Here is a 25,619-nt window from a genome sequence, read left to right as displayed (position 1 = left end):
CTTATCGGGTTACCAAGGAAACAGCTAGAAAGTTATCAAAAGGTCACATTCTACTGCAGAAAGGAAAGGGGTTGTGTCAATCCATTACCCACATCTGACCTCATTCGCAAAAGTGTGAAATCAAGTTGAATTTGTGATTTTGTATGTAAATATGGTATAATTCCCTCTGGTAATTTTTTTTTTCTAGAGCTGATGTATACAGTTGAACTTGCTGGAGGGCTTGGTGCTATCCTTCTGCTGCTTGTTTGTTTGGTGACCATCTACAAGTGTTACAAGATAGAAATCATGCTCTTCTACAGGAATCATTTTGGGGCTGAGGAGCTAGATGGAGGTAAGCTGAGTCCCCTCTTGTAATGTTCTTTCTATTCATATTTGTTTCCTGCTTTTGTTTTGTTGAAGGAAAGAAAAGTTACCTGAATAACCATTTGCAGCATCTCTTAGAGTCTTTCAATGTTCAGTTGGTAAATTCATCTTTTATATGGAATGCTATGTGTGATGCTTTGGAGCCAATAGGTATTATCCTCTAAAAATAAGAAAGCAACACTTACCGTTTTTAGAATGGTGTCCCAAAGAGCACTTCTGAATTACAAACGCTGACTACAGTGTTATCAGAGTGTTCATTTCCCTCACCTTGTAATCAGTACTGAAAAGTCCAGCTTTACTCCTGTATAGGTAAGGAGTGTCTCTTTTAATCGTGCTCCCTAGCTCAGTAGTTTGAAGTGAATCTTAATTTGTCTCTTGTTTAGCCTGATCAGTTATAATAAACAGTACTGAGTATTTTAGAATTCATCCAGCAGTCTTTCAACCCTGTTTATTTAGCTTTATTTGGACAGGCTAATTTTTATTCCAAATGGGGACCCACAGAGAGGGAAGTGCACAAACACATTGTTTTGATAATAATAAATCTAATACTTGTTCTCCAACTGGGTAAGTAAATATTGTTTTCATAGAATCATTATTATTATTTGCCTCTGGTCAGTCATAAATATGTTTACAATCTAAGAATAATTTGGAGTTGTTAAAATTGAACTCCGTAAACTGCCCATTAGTCGACTAAAGTTTTTTTTTTTTTTTTTTTTTTCCTCTTTTGGTCATTTGAAAGTGATTCATATATAACATTAATTTGCAACATAGGAAGCATATGTGAAGTGACAATAAACAGTACATACGATCAGTATTTCTTGATCATTTTCATAATCTCTTTTTATTGACTATCCATTTTTCGCTTACCATTACAAAGGAAAATGAAACAATTGCCCATGTTACCACATTTCCACAGGCCTCTAGAGTAAGTCACAGATAGAGTGTAGGGTGTCAGACTTGTGAAGAGGAGCAATTTATTCAGCATCCCTAACACTCCTCTCTGTAGCCTTCTCCCCTTGCCATTACAGTGAAATCTGTGCTACAGCAAGACTGCTTATTTTCTCATTTTAAAGTACCGATTAACCTATTTATTCTTTGTTTCTAACTTTCTTGCCTATTCATACAGATTATTAATTTTTTTGTTACTGCTTCAAAGAGATATGAGAAAATTGCCAAAGTCAGAGTCATTGTTGAATTAGAATCAAGCTGAGTACTAGGCCTTCTTAAAATCATTTTTGCTAAACCTCAGAAAAACTCAGGTCAATAGTATAATCTCTCTTTTACTGATAAAGCAACTGAGGCTCCCAGAGTTAAATAACTTACTAAAGAAGATACCACTAGTATTATTGTAAGTGGCCAAAATGGGAATTGAATATAGGTATATTTTCAAAGCATTTATTTGATTGAACACTGAGCCCTTGTTATTTTTAGCCTTTTAAAAATGTGGTATGTTCAGCATAGCTTCAAGATCTGATGTTATTTGCACAATTAACACAGTAGAAGGTATTTGAAAAGATATTACCTAAACAAGTCTCATTTTATCTATTAACATTATTTTGGATATAATTTTTGTTCTAAATGATATGAAGGATTTCACCCAAATGATAAATTTCCAGTATAATTTTTTGTCACATTATGAATGGTAGAAAATTCTAAACAGTTTCAGTTCAGTTCAGTAGCTCAGTCGTGTCCGACTCCTTGTGAGCCCATGGTCTACAGCATGCCAGGCTTCCCTGTCCATCACCAACTTCCGGAGCTTAGTGAAACTCATGTCAATCAAGTCGGTGATACCATTCAGTCATCTTATCCTCTGTCGTCCCCTTCTCCTCTCACTTTCAATCTTTCCCAGCATCAGGGTCTTTTCAAAGGAGTCAGTTCTTCACATCAGTTGGCCACAGTATTGGAGTTACAGCTTCAACATCAGTCCTTCCAATGAATATTCAGGACTAATTTCCTTTAGGATGGACTGGATGGATCTCCTTGCTGCCCAAGGGACTCTCAAGAGTCTTCTCCAACACCACAGTTCAAAAGCATCAATTCCTCAGTGCTCAGCTTCTTTATAGTCCAACTCTCACATCCATACATGACTATTGGAAAAACCATAGCTTTCACTAGACAGACCTTTGTTGGCAAAGAAATGTCTCTGCTTTATAATATGCTGTCTAGATTGGTCATAGCTTTTCTTCCAAGGAGCAAGCATCATTTCATTTCATGGCTGCAGTCACCATCTGCAGTGATTTTGGAGCCCAAAAAAATAGTCTCTCACTGTTTCCATTGTTTCCCATCTATTTGCCATGAAGTGATGGGACCAAATGCCATGATCTTTGTTTTTCTGAATGTCGAGCTTGAAGCCAACTTTTTCACTCTCCTCTTTCACTTTCATCAAGAGGCTCTTTAGTTCTTCTTCACTTTCTGCCATAAGGATGATGTCATTGGCATGTCTGAGGTTATTGATATTTCTCCCAGCAATCTTGATTCCAGCTTGTGCTTCTTCCAGCCCAATGTTTCTCATGATGTACTCTGCATATAAGTTAAATAAGCAGGGTGACAATATACAGCCTTCACATCCTCCTTTCCCAATTTGGAACCAGTCTGTTGTTCCGTGTCCATTTCTAACTGTTGCTCTTTGACCTGCATACAGGTTTCTCAGGAGGCAGGTAAGGTGGTCTGGTATGCCCGTCTCTTGAATTTTCCACAGTTTGTTATAATCCACACAGTCAAATGCTTTGGCATAGTCAATAAAGCAGAAGTAGATGTTTTTTGGAACTCTCTTGCTTTTTCAATGATACAGCAGATGTTGGCAACTTGATCTCTGGTTCCTCTGCCCTTTCTAAATCCAGCTTGAACATCTGGAAGTTCACAGTTCATGTACTGTTGATGCCTGGCTTGGAGAATTTTGAGCATTACGTTGCTAGTGTGTGACATGAGTGCAATTGTGTGGTAGTTTGAGCATTCTTTGGCATTGCCTTTCTTTGGGATTGGAATGAAAACTGACCTTTTCCAGTCCTGTGGCCACTGCTGAGTCTTCCAAATTTGCTGGCATATTGAGTGCAGCGCTTTCACAGCATCATCTTTCAGGATTTGAAACAGCTCAGCTGGAATTCCATCACCTCCACTAGCTTTGTTCATAGTGATGCTTCCTAAGGCCAACTTGACTTCACATTCCAGGATGTCTGGCTCTAGGTGAATGATCACACCATCGTGGTTATCTGGGTCATGAAGATCTTTTTTGTATAGTTCTTCTGTGTATTCTTGCCACCTCTTCTTGATATCTTCTACTTCTGTCAGATCCATACCATTTCTGTCCTTATTGTGCCCTTCTTTGCATGAAATGTTCCCTTGGTATCTCTAGGTTTCTTGAAGAGATCTCTAGTGTTTCCCATTCTATTATTTTCCTCTATTTCTTTGCATTGACCACTGAGGAAGACTTTCTTATCTCTCCTTGCTATTCTTTGGAACTCTGCATTCAGATGGGTACATCTTTCCTTTTCTCCTTTGCCTTTAGTTTCTCTTCTTTTCTCAGCTATTTGTAAGGCCTCCTCAGACAACCATTTTGCCTTTTTGTATCTGTTTTTCTTGGGGATGGTCTTGATCACTGCCTCCTGTACAAAGTCATGAACCTCTGTCCATAGTTCTTCAGGCACTCTGTCTATCAGATCTAATCCCTTGTATCTATTTGTCACTTACACTGTATAATTGTAAGGGATTTGATTTAAGTTTAGATGTTTAGAGTTAGATGTTACTGAACCTTAGTTGCATCTCCTTGGATTCTTCTACACATTGTTATAATTGAATAAATATCTACTATTGCAGTGTTGAAAAATTTCTCTAACATCATGAATCCCCATTCTTCCTAGCCCTCCCACAAGTCTTTTCTTCTTCCAAAGAAGAGATAATTGTTAAGAGAATGCACACTTTTCTTGACTTGGCTTCAGAAACTGTAATTTGAAAGTCAAAGTTGATCAGCTATCTTTATTCTTGGCTACCATGTTACCTCCCCTGAAATGGGAATACATGAAGTGCTCTTGGAAAGAAAGGAAACCAGTGTGAAGAAGAAGAGGGAAAGAAACTTTAGCTCATCTTTTGAAGTAATGTCAGTACTACAGTGATTGTTAATAACAGATTCATTGACCATTTCTTACGTATGTATTAAACGACAAGTGTTGTGTTGACTATTTTATTGATACTGAGAAAATCATACAACCAGAAAGACAGAATTGAAACCCAGGTCTAAATCCCCAAATTTTCCTAATTTCCTTCACTGTATCAGACTAGGAAATGGACTGTTTGGCATCTGGACACATTCAGTCGATTCCTTTCAAGTCTTTACAATGGGCATTACCTGACTGTATCAGTTCTGTATCAGAAAGATTCTATTTTTCCAAGATGAAACATACTGATGCTTTGCTCTCTTGGTTTGTTCACATCAGTCTTTGTACCCTTCTACACAACCTTACATTGTAATGTTTCCCCTAGACTCAGGCCTTAGCATTTCTCTTTTAATTCTGCAGCACCACATTTTTGGATCATATGTACAACCCTGTCTACAGTTGCATTTATGTACGAATTTCTCCTAAATGTCTTTCTCCAAGTTCTCTTGTTTTATTATCATTTTCTCATAACCTTTTGGTTTTTTTACACTGTGATTGGAACCAAGACCAGCTTTTGCATCACACATGCCTCCACACTCATTCCTTATCATTTTCCGTTTTACATCTCAATTCTCTGTATCGTCCTTTACCTCATTTGCTTCACTTCCTCTCCACCTGCCATTTCCAATTAGTTATCATGATCAACTAACACATTATTGACAAGAGATATATTAACACATCTTTTGTTACCCAAACATTATTGACCAGAGATATATCAATACATTTTTATACAGAGTGATACAATTAACATGACTGTGCATAGTTTTTAGAGCTTTAACTTAATCAAGGGTTCATTACACAACTTACAATTGTCGTTATCATTCGTATTTTGCTCTGTTCGGTTTTTATCCCAACCTTCTGTGTATTATAAATGCAAGTTTATTACTATAAAACTTTCAAAAATGCCACATCACAAAATTTTGAGTAAAGGACTTTTCAGTGAATTTTATGCAGATACATATATAATACTGTCTTAGAAGATGATAGTTCTTCAGAACATAGTACTGATTCAGACGATGTGAACGTTCAGTTCAGTCGCTCAGTTGTGTCCGACTCTTTGTGACCCCATGAACCGTAGCACGCCAGGCCTCCCTGTCCATCACCAACTCCCAGAGTCCACCCAAACCCATGTCCATTGAGTCGGTGATACCATGCAACCATCTTATCCTCTGTCATCCCCTTCTCCTCTCACCTTCAATCTTTCCCAGCATCAGGGTCTTTTCAAATGAGTCAGTTCTTCACATCAGTTGGCCACAGTATTGGAGTTTCAGCTTCAACATCAGTCCTTCCAATAAATATTCAGGACTAATTTCCTTTAGGATGGACTGGATGGATCTCCTTGCTGCCCAAGGGACTCTCAAGAGTCTTCTCCAACACCACAGTTCAAAAGCATCAATTCTTTGTCACTCAGCTTTCTTTACAGTCCAGCTCACATCCATACATGACTACTGGAAAAATCATAGCTTTCACTAGACAGACCTTCATTGCCAAAGTAATGTCTCTTCTTTTTAATATGCTGTCTAGGTTGGTCATAACTTTTCTTCCAAGGAGCAAGCGTCTTTTAATTTCATGGCTGCAGTCACCATCTGCAGTGATTTTGGAGCCCAAAAAATAAAGTCTGTCACTGTTTCCACTGTTTCCCCACCTATTTGCCATGAAGTGATCAGACCAGATGCCATGATCTTCGTTTTATGAATGTTGAGTTTAAAGCCAACTTTTTCACTCTCCTCTTTCACTTTTATCAAGAGGCTCTTTAGTTCTTTGCTTTCAGCCATAAGGGTGGTGTCATCTGCATATCTGAGATTATTGGTACTTCTCCTGGTTATGATTATTGATATTTCATCCTGCCAGAGAAGAAAGCTTTCTTAGCTCAGAAAGCACCTACTGTAACAGGGTAACCCAACTAAACATGTGTAGCCTTGCCAACCCCATAGAATCTGATCATACATAATTCCCAGTTAGAATGAGATGCTGGTCTTTGGACAAACACAGCTGTTGAGAATGGACCCAAGACAATGCAGTTACCTGTAATTCTCAGGTCCCTTTGGTAAATGAGCTAACTCTAATGGTTAGAGATAGGAGAAGATTAATTACTACTCTACCACCTTGATTCCATAAAATACTGAAAGAAAATTTGTACAAATTCTGCTGCATATACATTTCTTAATAAATGAACATGTAACCTATCCTATCAACTTGAAGAAGATCCAACTCTGTGTCACATGAATGTTTGTGAGAGTTCCCAAAAAAACCTTGCCCTTGAGGCGCATGTGAGTATCCTGGTGTCAGGATTAGGCTAACCATCTAATGATGTCTAAGAATATTCCTCATCAACTGGGAACTATGTATGATACAGGAAACTGTCATGGTAGTCAATGAAAAGCAGAATATAAAAAGATTTGTATACTATGATGATCAGCTTTGAAGAGAGCTATGTGTCCATGTTGATAAGAACTGAAAGGTACTATTCAGACATGAAAACAACATTCTAGGGCATTATAATTTGAGATATTATATCTATATTTTTTCAAAAATTTATTTAATATTTACTGTCTTTTCTATTACATATAACTTTTAAAATTCTTTCTGAAATAAATTTGGATGCATGATAAACCCAAAAGAAATATTCCTTGTTAGGACACAGGACTATTTGAAATCAAGTCTGAAACAGTTTCCCTAAGCGGAAAGGTCTCTGGCCCCACTAGACATCTGAGGAGTGGGATGTGTCTCTAAATGATGTTAAGTTACTCATGTCTTTTCTTGTTGAAGTATAGTTGATTTACAATAATGTTGTGTTATTTTCAGGTGTATGGCAAAGTGATTCAGTTATATATATATATATGTGTGTGTGTGTGTGTGTGTGTATGTATATACACACATAAATATATTTATTCTCTTTCAGATTTTTTTCCCTTATAGGTTCTTCCAAAATACTCATTATAGTTCCCTATGATATACAGTAAATCCTTGTTGCTTATCTATTTTATATATAGTAGAGCATGCATGTTAATCACAAACTCTTAATTTATCCCTCCCCCACTTTCACGTAACCATAAGTTTGTTTTCCATCTCTGGATCTATTCCTGTTCTGTAAATAACTTCATTTCTATGTTATTTTAGATTCCACATGTAAGTGATATCATATGGTATTTGTATTTTTCTGTCTGGCTTACTTCATTTAGTATGATAATCTCTAGGTCCATCCATGTTGCTGCAAATGGTATTATTTCACCCTTTTCTGGCTGAGTAATATTCCATTGCATGCATGTTTGTGTATGTGGACATATTCCTTGTCCATTTATCTGTCAATGGACATTTAGGTTACTTCCATGTCTTGACTATTGTCAGTAGTACTGCAGTGAACTCTGGTGTGCATGTATCTTTTTGAATGAGAGTTTTCTCTGGATATATACCCAGGAGTGGGAATGCTGGATCATATGGTAATTCTGTTTTCAGTGTTTTAAGGAGCCTCCATACTGTTCTCCACAGTAGCTGTACTACATCCCCCACAACAGTATAGGAGGGTTACTGTTTTCCACACACTCTCCAGCATTTGTTATTTGTAGATTTTTTAAAATGATGGCCATTCTGACAGGTGGGAGGTGGTACCTCATTGTAGTTTTGGTTTGCATTTTTCTAATAATTACTAATGTTGAGAATTTTTTCATGTACCTGTTAACCATCAGTATGTCTTCTTGGAGAAATATTCATTTAGGTCTTCTGCCCATTTTATGAGTGAATCGTTCTTTTTTTTGTTTTTTTTTTTTGTTTGTTTGTTTGTTTGTTTTAGCTCTATGAGCTCTTTGGATATTTTGGAAGTTAATCCCTTGTCAATTGCATCATTTGCAAATATTTTATCCCATTCTATTAGTTGTCTTTTCATTTTGTTTATGATTTCTTGGGCATATGTCTTAAGTAGCACTGATTTCAACATTGAGGGTCCATTTCCAAAATCCATTATACTTAGTAAAAAAAGTCGTTAATTTTAGCAGTGAAATTTGATTTCTAATATCCATTGTGCTAATTCATGAAGCATCTACTTTTGATCAGAAATAATGATAGTTGAAGTGTTTGTAGTGGCTCTAGAGTGTTCCCTTATTCTAATTAAATGCTAGCTGAGCATCCTGATAAAGGCAACCTACAGTCTCTAGAGCTGAATATACACTGATATGATGTCTCACCATGTTTGCCAGAATATTTACAAAGAAAGTACTGTTATCAGACTCATTTGCCCCTACATGCCTCTGACTAAGATTTTCCTTCCACTCTATTTAAATGCTTGTGTAGAGATAGGCCGTCCTTCTTTCTTTCCTTCCTTCTTCTCTCTTCTCCCTCCCTTCTCTTTTCCTCTTTCATATACAGCTCGTGTTTCCCCCTAACTTACAGAGATTCCCCTCATGATCCCAAGATGTAGTCATTTTCTCCTTCATCTATACTAAAATGGCACTTCAGGCACATCATTTTTATAGCTCTTTCACTTTGAATGATGAACACTTACTAGTAAATACTACTTGTACAGCATTATGAATTCAAGATTCCATACCACATTTATTTATTTGTGGAAACAAAAGGCTCAGAGTCATGAATAAAAGAATTGTTCCAAAAATCTTTCAAGGATGTCTAGATTTTAGAATTGTCTCTAAAAATAAAAAAATATAACAGATATTTAAAGAAAAACAAGATTATAATGTTATAGTCCATGAATAAAAGGAAACAGCAAAGAGTAAGCTGTCTTACACTGATGATTGTTTTGGTAGATGTCAGTAAGGTACTATGTAAGATTTCCTTAAGGTATAGTTTATGGGAACAAGCTTAAGACTTCATTTGAAGGCGGGGGGATCTTGTGCTAGACAGGGTGAATCTACTTTTTGTTTGTTTTTCTCAGATTATAAAGTGCTTTCTTTTGCTTTTATCTCCTGTGTATGGGATTTGAGGGATGTGCTTATTCATAATGATGGCAGGGCTTGGCAGGGTAAGCTTATGCAAACACTATAATAACTAATATGATTCCTATTTTAAAGATAAAGAAAGAAATCTCTTCTAGTTCTACTTTAAGAATTATTACAGATATTGGACAGAGTGAATCAGAGCAATCTTTCATAATCTCTACCCACTGACCCTGGAAAATAAGAAGAACTGTTCCATTTAAAGCATTTGCAATAAATTGGTATCTATACAGTCTTATGTCATAGAATTTATTTTTCATTCTTCTTCAGTTATAAGGTTACTGACTATTAAGTGTTTCAGGAATCATTGTCCTCATGATGGAACATTGTCTTCGGTGACACACAGTACTTCCGTAAAATCATTTAGAAACACCCTCGGGTTTTTTGTTTGTTCGGGGGTATTTTTTGGTGGTGGTAATTAGATAATTTGCCTACACGTGAATTATCTAGACTGTGTTTTTGAGTTTCAGAAGGAGAAACTGATATAGCTGATTTTGGTGTATACTTTACTCAAAATCGTAAGCTAAGTGATAGGAATCAAGCCTTTTTACTCCAAATCTCATGTTCTCTATAGCATGCTGCCAACTCTTACCCTCTTTTTTGTATTTTCCCCCTAGTTTTATTGAGAAATAATTGACATACATCATTTTGCAAGTTCAAGGCATATAACCTAATGGTTTGAATTACATGTATTATGAAAAAAGTACCATAATAGGCTCAGCTAATATCCATCTTCTCATATAGATACAATAAAAATGAAAGAAAGAAAAAAGGAAAAAAATTCTCCTTGTGATGAGAACTCATACGATTTACTGTCTATTAACAACTTCCCTGTATATTAAACAGCAGTGTTAGGTATAGTCATGTTGTACATTATATCCATAGTACTTACTTATTTTATAACTAGAAATTTGTAACTTTTGACCACTTTCCTCCAATTTTCCCTCTTCTACCCTCCACCTCTGACAACTATAAGTTTGGTCTTTTTTCCATGAGTTTAAGTTTCAAAACTACAAAGCATTTATGAAAGAAATTGTAGAAAACACAAACAAGTGGAAAGGTATCCTGTGTTCATGGATTGAAAAAATAATTCTGTTAAAATGGCAATTCTAGCAAAAGCCTTCTGTAGGTGCAATGCAATCGCTATCAAGGGTCCAGATGCATTTTTTACAGAAGTAGAAAATACACTACTAAAATTAATATGGACCCATGAAAGACTCTAAATAGCAAAAGAAATCCTGAGAAAGAATAAAGCAGGAGTTATCAGGCTTCATGCTCAGATGGTAAAACGTCTGTCTACAATGTGGGAGACCTGGGTTCGATCCCTGGGTCTGGAAGATCCTCTGGAGAAGGAAATGGCAACCCACTCCAGTACTCTTGCCTGGAAAATCCCCTGGACGGGGAAGCCTGGTTAGCTACAGTCCATGGGGTTGCAAAGAGTCGGACACGACTGAGTGAAGAGTGACTTCACTTCACTATCGCACTTCAAAAAAGACAAGTAGACCAATGGGATAGAATGAGAACACAGAAATAAACCCAAGCAAATATGGTGTTACCCTCCTAATTAAGACTTTTACCATCTACGCTGCCCACTGTCCTCTTAAGAATTCAAAGGAAACTAACTAGTATCTACTGAATACCTGCTTTGGGCCAAGCATTTCACTGTATGGTGGAGACTCATTTAATCCTAGACATGTTCTTTCAGTTCAGTTCAGTTCAGTTCAGTCACTCAGTCGTGTCGACTCTTTGCGATCCTATGAATCGCAGCATGCCAGGCCTCCCTGTCCATCACCAACTCTCGGAGTTCACTCAAACTCATGTCCATCGAGTTGGTGATGCCATCCAGCCATCTCATCCTCGGTCATCCCCTTCTCCTCCTGCCCCAATCCCTCCCAGCATCAGAGTCTTTTCCAATGAGTCAACTCTTTGCATGAGGTGGCCAAAGTACTGGAGTTTCAGCTTCAGCGTCAGTCCTTCCAATGAACACCCAGGACTGATCTCCTTTAGGATGGACTGGTTGGATCTCCTTGCAGTCCAAGGGACTCTCAAGAGTCTTCTCCAACACCACAGTTCAAAAGCATCAATTCTTCAGTGCTCAGCCTTCTTCACAGTCCAACTCTCACATCCATACATGACCACTGGAAAAACCATAGCCTTGACTAGATGGACCTTTGTTGGCAAAGTAATGTCTCCGCTCTTCAATATGCTATCTAGGTTGGTCATAACTTTTCTTCCAAGGAGTAAGTGTCTTTTAATTTCATGGCTGTAATCACCACCTGCAGTGATTTTGAACCCAAAAACCTGAAGTCTGACACTGTTTCCACTGTTTCCCCATCTATTTCCCATGGAGTGATGGGACCAGATGCCATGACCTTTGTTTTCTGAATAGGGAGCTGCAGTTTTATAGATCTGGAAATGAAGTCTCAAATGAGTAAAATAAAATTAATGGCAGTCTGAATTTAAGCTCAGCTGCTGTTTTTTTCCTTCACTGTATCATACTGTAGATATTTTAATTAGTGACACATTTCAGTATTCAAGGTCCTATGGAATCAAATAGTCCAGAAGAATACCAAGTAATCAAACATGTAAACTAGAACAATATTGTTAAATTTTCAAACTGCAAAAATCAAGCAGATTTATTTTAGAATATAATGGTCAGAGGCTGCCCTGACATGAAAAGTGGAATTTATTAAAACAATGACATTCAGTAATCACAAAATCAAAATATTAATATGTGCATTATGTTTTTTATTCAAAGATCTATTTCTGCAGATGTTTTAAATGAAAAACTATTAGTTGGAAATGTAAGAAAACATATGAAGGTCAAGTCCGAAATACAAGAAAGAAATGACTTATTTTTTTAAAAAAACTCTTATTTATTCAAATTATATCAATGCTAGTTGTTAATGATCACATAATTCTCTGCTAATGTACTACATGCAAATGTAGAAAATCATCTTTGAAATGAAATACACTGTTTATCACGGAACCCTACCCCAGTCTCATTTTGGTAATCCATTTGTTGAATAATAGCCTCTGTTACTAGTCAGTTTCACATATGTGACTTATAAATATTTGAAAATAAATTTTAAAAAGAAATGGCCACCTGCCAATAACATCTGACAACTATTCAATAGGTATTTAAAGGTTAAAAACTCCCAAAAACCTGAATGTAAATCTCAAGCCATTCATATTATCAGTAAATCTCTTTCCTAGTGCACATTCAATATAGCCACCACCTTCATCTTGATAACGGAGTCTTCATTCTACATTTTCTTAAAAGCTCTATTGTTCTAAAAAAAAAAAAATCCATGGATTGTTTGGCTTCTCAGTCTTTCTAAAGAGAATTGACTAATATCCTCTCATATGTCAAAAAGAAAAATGTTTATTTGTCATCTTTCTAAACCACTTTTTTTATTCCTGATACAGAGTTCTATATTTTCCTTCTCTCATCAAAATTTCTTAATAATGTTTTTAATTTGTATTTTTATTTCTTCACTCTCCAGAGTCCAAGCTTTTTTCTCCTCAAATACATCTTTTTATAAAACATAGTAGTTGATTCAGTAAATTGAAGGAGAAAATTCTACTGGACTAGTTGTTTGACTTAAAGTAACAAAGCAGCTAGCTAATTGATTAGGTTTGGTATTTTTTGTTTCTCTTTTTACCCCCAGCTTTATTGAGATATAATTGACATATACCATTGTATACGTTCAAGATGTACAATGTGACAATTTGACACACATATACATTGTGAAATGATTGCCACAATAACATTACCTAACATATCCATCACTGCACATAAATATTTCTTTTTGTAGTGAGAACATTTAAGATCTACTTTCTGCCACACTCAAGTATATAATACAGTATTGTTAACCAAACTTTCTATGTATCCCTAGAAATTATTCTTCTTATAGCTGGAAGTTTATTTATTTTGACCAGCATGTCCCCACTCCCAGCCCCTGACAACCACCATTTTACTCTTTTTTTCCATTAGTTCAGCTTTTGCAATTCCACATTGTAAGTGAGATCATTCAATATTTGTCTTTCTCTGTCTGACTTGTTTCACTTAAGCATAATGCCCTCAAGGCCCACCCAAATAAAATAGGTTTCCTTCATTGTTATGGCTGAATAATATTTTACAAAACAATATTCTACTGTGTTCATATTTTATGTTCATATTTTTTGGCCATACCATGTGTCATGTGGGATCTTTAGTTCCCTGGCCAGGGATCAAACCTGTGCCCCTGCATTAGGAGCAGAGAGTCTTAACCACTGGACTTCCAGGGAAGTCCCCTAGCCTTTATTATGTTGAAGTATTTTCTTTCTACCAACTTTTTGAGAACTTTTATAATGAAGTTATAAACTGTTTTGTCACATCCTTTTTTCTGAATCTATTGACAGGATCATATGATTTTTATTCCTCATTCTATTAATGTGGCATACCACATTTATTGATTTGCACATGTTGATCCATCCTTGCATCCCAGGAATAAATCCCACTTGATCATGTTGTATTATCTGTTTAAGGTACAGTTGAATTTGGTTTGCTAGTATTTTGTTGAGAATTTCTGTATCTGTATTCATTAGGGCTATTGACTTGTAGTTTTCTTGTATATTCTTATCTGGCTTTTGTATCAGGATAATGTTGGCATCATAAAGTTCATTTAGATGTGTTCCCTCCTCTTTTATTTTTTCCTTGGAAGAGTTTGCAAAGGATTACATTATTTCTTCTTTATATATTTGGTAGAATTTACCAACCAAAGTGGTTACTAGCTTGAGAATGTCTGTCTGGTTCTTCTTTATGGTTTCTGTTTCTTTATTAAATGGAAGATCCCCTGGAGAAGGGAACAACTACTCACTCCAGTATTCTGACCTGGAGAATTCCATGGACTGCATAGTCCATCGGATCACAAAGAGTTGGACACAACTTCGTGACTTTCACATTTTATTCATGCATTATTTTCCTGACTTTGTTAAACTGCCTGTATTTATTTTCACTGATTTTCTTTGAGATGATTATTTGTACTTTTTTATCTCACAAGTTGTAGACCTCCATTTCTTAGGTGTTGGTTACTGGCACATTACTACTTTCCTTAGGTGATACCATATTTGTCTGATTCTTTGTGATCCATGCATTGGTGTCTGTACATTTGAAAAAGCAAATATCTTTTCTAGTCTTTAAAGACTGACTTTAGCAGGTAAAGTTCTTCTGTCTGTTCCCCAGGCCAATGCAATTACTTCCAGAAACCTAATTATTCTGGGTTGGAGCTCAGGTTCATACGGGTCTTATCTGGTCTCTGGGTGGATAGGAATACCTCTAGAACCTTGTTCAGTAGTATAGCACTTGGACAGGTTTTCACTTCAGGATCCACAGTTATGTCTTCAGTCGGAGGACCTACTACCAGGAGTGTGGATGAGTATGGCTCCCACCACGTCACTGAGAGGGCTAATACCTGATCATTGGATGGGTCCTTGGGTGGGCAGGACTGGCTCTGTGCTGCAGAAGAGAGGATACATGCAAATGATATCTTATTTGACCATCTTGATGACTTCATTCCTACTTTTCTTTTTTTTGTGGGACATTACAGTGAGAATCTCTTGAGAATCATGGAAAGAGTAAACCAATGACTATATGAGAACCTATGAATATTATTAGAAAAGTTGGGTATGTCAACTGCTTTCCATCTCTGCAGTCAACAGAATTATACTTGAGGGTTTAAATTACAGAAAATAACATTTAGAGAATAAAGTTCAGAATAAGATATAGATTGTGGTACTATCCTTCTATGACATTTAATTTGTTTTCAGCTATTTATAAACTTAAGTTGAATTTGAAAGATCAAAGTCCTATCCTTTAAAAATCTTAGCATAATTTTGTTTTTTCTATGATTATAAAAAATCTCACATTTTCAATTTCTTATACACATTAAGATTAGTCAATATGCATTCTTACAGACATAAAAATTATCTAAGAGATATTTCCCATGACTCTGATTCAGCAGGTAACTGAGAAAAAAGCAGAAACCTTAGAATCCATACGTTTTTGACTCAAGAAACGTTACTGCATTTAGCATGATATATGACACGGTATTTTCAGTCTGATAATTTTCAAATCAGGAGTTTGCTTCTGTTGGTAAATAAATGCCTAGCCCAGTACTGCACTGACATAGACTCTGGGGAGAGAAATTAGATATCAATCAAGTGTTCATTGATTTGAGAAAGGATACTGCTGTAGCTGCTTGCAAGGGGCCTTTTAGTCCTATTTCTTACCAGAATAACCTCCATGTGAACATCTCCTTTTTACCTGGGGGATATTAGCTTAAATCTTGCAAACTCATCCAGATGACATAAAGAGATAGAAAACTGACTGAGACCACAGTACCTATTCCTGGGGTTCATTTAATCTTAATATGGTTACTGACTATATTAGTCTAGGTACGAATTTATCCCCTTTTTGATGAAAGTGTGGATTTTCATGGATTTTCATCTTATTTCTAGATAAAATAGAGTACATACCTTGTAAGTATCAAGTCCCCTTATCATGGAGCTGAGGCTGTAGTGTGTAGGCTTTGTGATTCTTTTGATCAGTTACCTGGCAGCTGACTGCAATTCTTTGATACCTTTCAGACCTTGGAGTACCTATGAAAGTGGAAGTGTGGTCACTCAGTCATGTCCGACTCTTTGCAACCCCATGGACTGTAGCCCACCAGGCTCCTCTGTCCATGGAATTCTCCAGGCAAGAATGCTGGAGTGGGTTGCCATTCCCTTCTCCAGAAGGATCTTCACAACCCAGGGATTGAACCCAGGTCTCCTGCATCACAGGCAGATTCTTTACCATTTGAGCTACCTGGAAAGCTCCAATACCTATGCCTGGAGTACCTATACTCTGTTGTAAAGCAGAGTTTCTCAAAGTGTTGCCCCTGGGCTGGCAGCAGTTATCACTTGAGAGTTTTCTATAAATTCCAATTCTAAGGACCTATTCTAGATATTCTGAATTGAAAACTCCAGAGGTGGGGCCTATCAGTCTGTATTTTAGCAAGTCTTCCAAATTGTTGCCATTCATGCTTAAGTATGAAAACCACTTTTTCAGAGAAGCTTACAAGGACTCTGAGCCTTCAATGAGTCACAATAAGAAAATAAAGTTCAAGATTATTCCAAAGAAACTTTGCTAAACTTTGACCCTGTCACTCCTAGTAATTGCTTGAGGAGTCCAGGCAACTTGGAGGATGTATCACCAAAGCCACCTCTCCTAGGAAAGTCCAAATCTTGAGAAAATCTCTCCATTAGCCATAGATATATGTCACGTGATACCCAAACGAGAGGCCATTCATTCATTTAATCAGCAGATATGTTTGAGCATCTACTAATCCCTAGTCATATATCTTAATCAAGGATCTTGTGGTCAAAGAAAGAAGATAAGATATGAGCAAATAATATAATATGTGGTAAAAGAGATTACCTTCAACTCAAAGATATCAAACTTAAATTGAAAGGAAACTAACTGCAGAGATAGCTGCTGACTTTTTGACAATGGGTAGCCATAAGTATTTTTCAAGCTACCATAAATGTAATCAGTTGTGAGGTTTGAAAAAATAAAATTTCTGATTCTATGTGGAATGGGCCAGAAGAATAAGGAAACAGAGAGGAAAGACCCAATAAAATATAATTATAGAAGCTGAGGAGAGAGTAGGACCTCACCCTGGATGGAAACAATCCAAAGGATTTTTACCAGTGAATGGCTGTGAGATTATTGCTAATGAAAAGAGATAAATGAAGCATGCATCTGACATTTAGAGACTATAGACATGAGATTCTTATGTTACTAAAATTTAAGTGAAATAAAACATGAAGAACAAAGCTTGAGATGGAAAGTTTGTTTGGCTGTGAACATGTGTCCAGGTTACAGGTTCATGAGAAAGAAGACAAGATTGGACATCTAAGTTAGGGAGACATCTACATAGACGTGGTTGTTGATGCAATGGGAGAAAAAGAGATTTTTAAGGGAATGTAGGCTGAGAGACAAATGAAACAGGCCACAGAAAACATCTTAAGAAATGACAGCATTTATGAATTGGAAGAGACATGTCCATGGATGAGGCAGGAGAACCAGAAACAGTGTAATGTAAGCAAAAGTGACATCCATCTGGAACTTAATAGTATTGGTGGACCAGTTGTTTACACGTGGTCATAAGTGCACTGCTCTCTTTGGTGTTCATATCGATCTGGTTTTCAAATGCTTTTGAGCCTATACAAAACAAAAGGTGAAGAATGAGGATCTAGTCATTACCCATCCCAGATCTGGGCAAGCTTCAGTACTTTATAGTACTTTGTAAAAAACTGGAAGAGAAATAATCCCAGAAAAAGAATAGTATATGCATGAAATCATTCTGCAATCTTCAGTCTGGCTTAAAGAGTCCTCCCATTGGCCCATGACACTTGTACTATTCTTTGCAACATATTTATCCTCTGGAAATAGATTGTGGACTTGTCTATGTCTTCTACTAGACTGGAAGTTACTGGCCCATATTGTGAAGGAAGATTTTATATCATAGATATGGTGTATGATTATCTAATAAATGGACATTTTAATTAAATATTAACTGGTATTATATTGTAGCTTTATTGTGTGCTATTTTCTATTATTTCTTACTCAAGTATTTACGTCAACAAAGTGGTACCACTATAGACCACTGGCATATCTGCATAGACATGGTATAATAAATATAATTATCATTTTTGTGAAAATTGAATTATTTTGTACAACTATATCCTGCTTAAAGAATAAAGAAAATGCCAAATACCCAAATATGACATGATTGGGATGATTCCTTTTTTTAAATTACCTGAAAGTTGCTTTTCAAAATTTTTCCATAGCTAAAGGTTTTTATTTCCCCAGGGATCCTATAGTAAGTTGCTAGTTTCTTATATGCCTGTGTTAACTTTAAGTGAAGTAAACAGTTCTCTGAGTTTTCCATAACAAGCTATAGAATGACTTCTAGGTAGTTCAGGATTATCAGACTACTAAATGAACATACATATGTACCTTCAGAAGTGAGTTTTAGTGTCTTTGAAGTCAAAAGGAGTGTCCCAGAGCCACCCAGAGCAAGTCATGGATGCCCCTCTATCTTTGATATTTTATACCCCAAATATTTTAAGTTTTCTATACTAAATGCCAAGATCCTTTTGTTCTGAAATATGAGTGTTTCAACTCAACTTGATCTAATAATCAAATAATAACAATGACAATCATCAAGGAAGCACAAAAGAGACCTAAGCATATTGATATTGATAGACACAGCCTACTGATAGTATTTAGAATTGAGGTGAATTATGAATCCTGATATCACACTCTGAAAAGGAAATTGACAGATGAGATTCTGCAGAAGATCAATGACTTCTTGTTGTAAGAAAAAACAAATGAGAATTTTGGGATGTTTATGCTAAGATAAAGATAAAGCACAATAGTAGCAAATATTTGAAGGGTTCACATGTAAAAATGCAGAAGAATGAGGAGAGAAATCAAATTTTAGAACTAAGTTAAATTCATTTGTTTTTTTTTTATAATTTTTGATTCTTTCAGTCAAACTGATTAACATGATGAAATAAAATTAGGCAGTAATTTACATGTAAGATAAGTGAAGATCAGGAAAACAATATGTTTTTCTATAATAATTCAGCATATTAATAGTCTTAATACTGAACTCCAAGAACCAGCTCCCAGAGAAAAATTAATTAGTCCAAGTTTTGTTCTATCTTTTCCCCAAAAGAAAATCAGCACAATGCACACAACCTAAAAACTATTCCTTAAGCCAGCCAAGCCAATTTCAATTTTCTTTATTTTTTTTCAACAGGGTAAAATCATCAAAGGAAGGATTAGATGAAATGTACAATTACATAGAATAAGAACATATTATCCAAATATGTGGCTATTATAAGCTGTCAAAATTCTCTATGATCTGTGCATCAAAAATGTTTAATGTTAACATTTCATTGCTGTTTTCATTAATTTTTCTCCTACTGTCTTAATAACAACAAAATGTAACTCCTTTATACCCCCAAATTCATTCCACGATACTTGGCATTATTGAATTATTAATGAAAATTAATAACTTCTTCCTCTGGTCTCTGAGAAGTGGGACATTTGGAGATACTTATGAAATAAGGTGATTGTTCTCGTGTCCTATTGCTTTCTTTGTAGTGACTTCAGCTTTACTCTGTAATGTTCTTGACAGATAATAAAGATTACGATGCATACTTATCATATACCAAAGTGGATCCTGACCAGTGGAATCAAGAGACTGGGGAAGAAGAACGCTTTGCTCTTGAAATCCTTCCTGATATGCTTGAAAAGCATTATGGATATAAGTTGTTTATACCAGATAGAGATCTAATCCCAACTGGAAGTAAGTTAATGTTTTCATTTAAGAGTGTGCGTGTCCTTGTATCTGTCTGTGTAGTCATCATTTTTAGACAAAATTTTAACTTTTGCTTCTTCTACATCTGTCAGTTTCTCAAGAAAGAAATGGCATGATATGTTCAAATGAAAAATAAGTTTTGATACCCCTGAGGAAGCCACTTCCACTATTCTATAAAGCGTCTCATATTATGAGCCTTGACATTTTAAAAAACCAAATGAGAGATTTGTACCTGGGAAAATATTTCAATCACCGAGAGAAGCAAAAGCCCCATCCTCTATTCTAAGTGATCATTGGCTATTTTCATCTTCTCAAGGGTTTACCTAATAACCAACAATTCTCATTTTCATGCGTGAAAGAGAATCCATTGGGGCTTTCTGGACCAAATGTTCAATTTACTTATTCTGATAAACTCTTTTCTCTGTTGTAGCATACATTGAAGATGTGGCAAGGTGTGTAGATCAGAGCAAGCGGCTGATTATTGTCATGACCCCAAATTACGTAGTCAGAAGAGGCTGGAGCATCTTTGAGCTGGAGACCAGACTTCGAAACATGCTTGTGACTGGAGAAATTAAAGTGATACTCATCGAGTGCAGTGAACTACGAGGAATTATGAACTACCAGGAGGTGGAGGCCCTCAAGCACACCATCAAGCTCCTGACCGTTATTAAGTGGCATGGACCAAAATGCAACAAGTTGAACTCTAAGTTCTGGAAACGTTTACAATACGAAATGCCTTTTAAGAGGATAGAACCCATTACACATGAGCAGGCTTTAGATGTTAGTGAGCAGGGGCCTTTTGGGGAGCTGCAGACTGTCTCAGCCATCTCCATGGCTGCTGCCACCTCCACAGCTCTAGCCACTGCCCATCCAGATCTCCGATCCACCTTTCACAACACTTACCATTCACAAATGCGTCAGAAACACTACTACCGAAGCTACGAGTATGACGTACCTCCTACTGGCACCCTGCCTCTTACCTCCATAGGCAATCAGCATACCTATTGTAACATCCCTATGACACTCATCAATGGGCAGCGGCCACAGACAAAATCGAGCAGGGAGCAGAATCCAGATGAGGCCCACACAAACAGTGCCATCCTGCCGCTGTTGCCACGGGAGACCAGTATATCCAGTGTGATCTGGTGACAGAAAAGCAAGGGACACCCTGTCCCTGGGAGTTTGAGTAAAGTCTGCAGTCCAGTGCCTGGAACTAAATCCTCGACTGCTGCTGTTTAAAAAACAAAAACAAAAACATGCGTTACAATCTCTAGAACATGAGGAAAAACAGGGTCTTGTACATATGTTTTTTGCAATTTCTTTGTAGCATCAGTGTCTTCCTGTTTTACCATGTCTCTTACCATTACATTTTTTGACTTTGTTTTATATGTCATTGGAATTTGTAAATTTACCTTTTTTTAAAGAAGAGACTTATGTATAGATAGAAAACCCTTTTTTGCTTCATTAGTTTAGTTTTAGAATGGGTTTTTATTTCCTTTCCTTGATTTTTGTTTTGCTTTTAACATTTCCTTGGGGTGCTTGGACAAATCTATCCGATGGGACAAGGAGCACCGGATCCTCTCTTGGGTTCTACCTAGGATCAGCAGGGCCATGTGGGCCTTCAGAAAGCAGTGCAACGAATGCCAGCATTGCCACTCGGGAAAAAAAAAAAAAAATGAGAACACTTGCTTATAGGAGGGCCCCACCAATCAGAGCCCTGAATCTCTTCCTTGTCCCACCTCATTCCCCACCTCTACCCTTCTAATGGCGGCATGACGTGTAAACTCTGAGAAGGGGTAGGGGGGTGGGGTCTAACTGTCTTAACATTTAATTCACTGCTCGTCAGAATACACTCCAGACCCAAAAGTGTGCTAGTCACTTGACAGTGACCACTACAGAGTGCTAAGAAGAGAAGATCAAGGGCATGAAAATGGGGGAGAGTGTGCTGTTTCCGTTTTTTAAATGAGTTGATGTACCCTTATATAAATATATATATATATATATATATAAACACAGAACAAAAGAAACAAAAACAAAAAAAAAAACAAAAAACAAACAAACAAACAAAAAAACAAAAAAATCAAGCCCTATATTTGATCACTTCCTGGAAAGGCATGAATGTGTTTGTGGCTGTTTTTGTTTACTATTCTACTTCCTCTTTTCCCTCTATGATTTTCTGCAAATGAGATTATGTGCAAATGCCAGGCAAGTTAACTCAAAAGGGTGAATCAACACAAGTCAAAATGAAATTTACATTGAAGGCTTCCAAACCAAAGGGAAGGACAGGATGTGTCATCAAAATATGTTTTGTCACCTTGTATTATAGAAAGTGTTATTTTCTAAAGAGTCAGTGCAAATCTGTGAAACTTATTATGGGGTCCCCTTGTATTTAAATGTTACTTCACTGTATTTAATTTTCAGTGCTATAATCAGAATCAAGTGTTTGGTTTCAGTTTGTGAACATAAGCAACACTTATTAATCTCGAAGTGTTTATATAAGAACTCAGGAGGTCAAACATATGAATACCAACAGAAATCAGTATTTTCAAAATAAACATTATTTACACAAAATAGTTTTTAAATTAGATGAGAAAGTATTTAAAATAATTTTACTGTATAAAGAATTAGTTTTATTTTAACTGTATAATTCTGTCAGAAACAGAAAGCTGATGCTCCCAGGAAATTCATCTCTTACCATTTAGCTTTATGTTTGAAATCAATGACATAAGTAGCTAATATATATTCATGTTGAAAATGATACAAAATCAATCCTAAGGGAACTTGCAGAGGGCAAAATTGCTAAAGGGAAATATTACCTAAGTAGCTTTTAGTTTTTAAAAAAATCGATGTGATGAAAACACTGATAATAGAACTTACGCATTACTTTAGTGATTCAAAGTAGGAACTTCCATTCCACCCATTGTCCGTGGGCTTGTGTAGTGACTATTGTATGTTTGGTTTATTCCTACCACCATATAATGAGAAAACAATTCTACAGTTTTGGTCACAATACTAAGGTATGAGTTGGCCACACACACAAAAATGTAAACTTCAGTAGAGTTCATTGGTGAGGGTAAAATTGAATTGCAAATGTATGAGAGATGATTATAAGAATTTTGTAAAGCTGCAAATATCTCATGCTTGTGTGACAAGGTAAAGGAGCTTTAGGATGTGCGTTGGTTTTTATTTGCTAAAAAAAAAAAAAAAAATGTTTATTTCCCTGACAACTTGCCTGGGTCCTTGTCCACAATCTGTTCTTTTTATTCCCGTGCTCCCCTTGGACCTGTGTCACATTTTCACAAACCAGAACTGAAGCTGCAAGGACACATAAACGTTAAGGTCAGCTTTGCACATTGGGTTATTTTCGGAATTCAAGAAGGCCATTGTTTATAATATGGACACCTGTCAGGGACTGGTAGCAGTGACCTCACTGGACTGGATTCCAGATTCCCCCAGTGCTCAGAAAACTGTAAACATGGCAATGGCCTGGTTTATTTCTTTGTTTATTTCTTTTTTTTTTTTTAATTTTTTAAAATGCACGATGGAAGTGTGGAATAACTGTAGAGGAAGTATTCAGACCACAGTCATATTTTAGGCATCCATAGGTGTTAATTTAGCTGCATTGGGAGTACATTTTTTGTTCTATTTTTAGTGTAGATTTAAGCACTTTGAATAGCATGATTCAGGGGTTGATGGGTAATATTTGATATTCTCACAACTTAAAAAATGCTTTTCTTTTTCCTCTAATGCTTTGTCATATTTCTAGAAAATCAATGGAAGAAGAAGTTCTCTATGGCTTTAGAAACATTCCTCCCGAGTATTCTCTATCAGCTACATGTGAGAACAAATGAAGGGAAATGTCATGTGTTCACGTGCTCTATGTTTAACAAAAGTTATGTTAGAATTCACAATAAAGAGAGAAAAAAAATGTATTTTCCCTAGTGCTTAGGTTTCATCCTTCTCTTTTTTCTGTGGGGGCTGTGGGGGATAAGAATATTCTAGTTGTAAAAACACAGTTGAAAGTACGAATTTGTTAGCCAAGCTGAGGGAGATAATGGACGTCTGGACCTGGATATGCGTGATGTTTGGTATCGCTTGTTTTTCATCATTTGCTACTCAGACTGCAAGTGACATGTTACGGATTTCTAATCCACCTGGTTTTTTACTGTAACCTCTACTTGCTGCCTATGAGCGTCCTACCCCTTATACTGGTGCTCAAATCTTTGATTATTTAATTTGTAATCCGTTCCTTAGGTCTTCTGTGGGCAGAGAAGGATTTTGTGTCTCATGCAGCCAGCTGATTTAAGATCAAGTATATGAAATAAATCCGAGACACAATAACCTAAGATACCTGAACCTACTCGATTTCTATAGCTAAATCCCTGATTGTTTCAGTCAACTATTTTGTGTTGATTACTTTCTTCATAGTATATGCATTTGAACCCTATTGACTTAAATACCTAAATACTTCTTCCTTCCTTATTTCATTACTATTTAGCATTTTATAACAAGAACAGATGTTAACTGAGAGCTGACCCTAAACGGCAAGTAAGTTTTGTTTATCCTAGAATAGTCATTAACTTTGACAGGTACCACTTAAGTAAATTAAGATCACCACTTCTAAGAAAACATTCATTCGTATACTTGTAAATTATTTTCAGGTTCTGGATGCCCTAGTTCTCCTTTTTGTAAGAAGTATTTTTCATCTTGTGCTTAATTTCTTTCTTGTTTTAATTTAGTTTAAGTTTATAGCATTAGTCCCAGAAGAAAGCTTATTGAAATTCAAAGATCACTGATACCATGCAAGCAAAATGACAGACTGGAACTAAGAGAACGAACTTACTTGATCATTGTTCCCGTTATTAAATGGGTTAGAAATTCTATCTACAGACACATACTCCCTATTACTAAAGAATTTTTTTAACAACATATACAGTTATTACAAAGAGATGATGATGCAACTGAGTTCCCTAAAAGGAGCAACTTGTCAATGGAAGCAGAGCTATTCCTTGCCTTATCATTAACCCTTCCCACTTTATTATTCTGAACAAAGAAAGCAACCAACAGTCAAATTTGCATTATCCTTAACAATAGACCTTAAAGGTGGGTTTAAGGACACCTTAAGTATGTAAGACTGATTAAAGGAAATAAGGAAGCACTTGAAATTCCAGACAGAATTGTGAAAATGTACAAAACTGTGTTTTCTGGGATGTAAGTTTCAAAGACATCCATCACCTAAAAAGCTATGTTATTTGGATATAAAGCATGTTCTCAGAAACTGACATTGAGATAAACCACGTATCTTGCAGGAACTGTTATGGCTACTATTTCTTACCTTCATTCATGAAAATTCAGGGAATGATTATTGTTCTTTTAACAGAGGCAATTCCAACATGACCCAACTTTGTGGGAGACTTGGTTTATAGTGAGGCAAAACTTAGATGACCAAGTAATTCACACCCATATAAATGAGAGTTGATAGTTTATTCATTTCTTAATTTACTCAAAAGATAACTGAGGGGTAGGGAATGTGAAATCATGCAATTTGGCATGATGCCTTATGTCATTAAACTTTTTTCTGGGTTGGTTTAATTGTTTTCCTACAACAAAATTAAGAAGAAATAACTTAGTGCAGGAGTAGAACAAACAACCATTTGACATGTTTTTCCAAAGGGACCCGGTTTTCCTATGCTAAGATTTAGAGCTGGTTATGTACTTGGTTTTCAGCAACTGAGTTTATG

At 36.3% G+C, this 25,619-nt stretch overlaps 1 protein-coding gene across 1 annotated transcript in view; it reads left to right on the top strand.

Moving 5' to 3' along the window:
* The window catches only part of IL1RAPL1 (interleukin 1 receptor accessory protein like 1), a 684,278-nt gene extending 663,251 nt beyond the window's left edge, over nt 1–21,027 (top strand). The window contains exons 8-10 of the mRNA XM_068963257.1: nt 188–331; nt 19,696–19,866; nt 20,309–21,027. Coding sequence (XP_068819358.1) covers nt 188–331; nt 19,696–19,866; nt 20,309–21,027 — 1,034 coding nt within the window. The remainder of the gene's footprint in view (nt 1–187; nt 332–19,695; nt 19,867–20,308) is intronic.
* Nucleotides 21,028–25,619: the final 4,592 nt, after the last annotated feature.

Source organism: Capricornis sumatraensis, chromosome X (genome assembly GCF_032405125.1).
Source record: "Capricornis sumatraensis isolate serow.1 chromosome X, serow.2, whole genome shotgun sequence".
NCBI lineage: Eukaryota > Metazoa > Chordata > Mammalia > Artiodactyla > Bovidae > Capricornis > Capricornis sumatraensis.
Note: the sequence above shows the minus strand (reverse complement) of the source record. Positions and strands in the feature narration are given on the sequence as shown.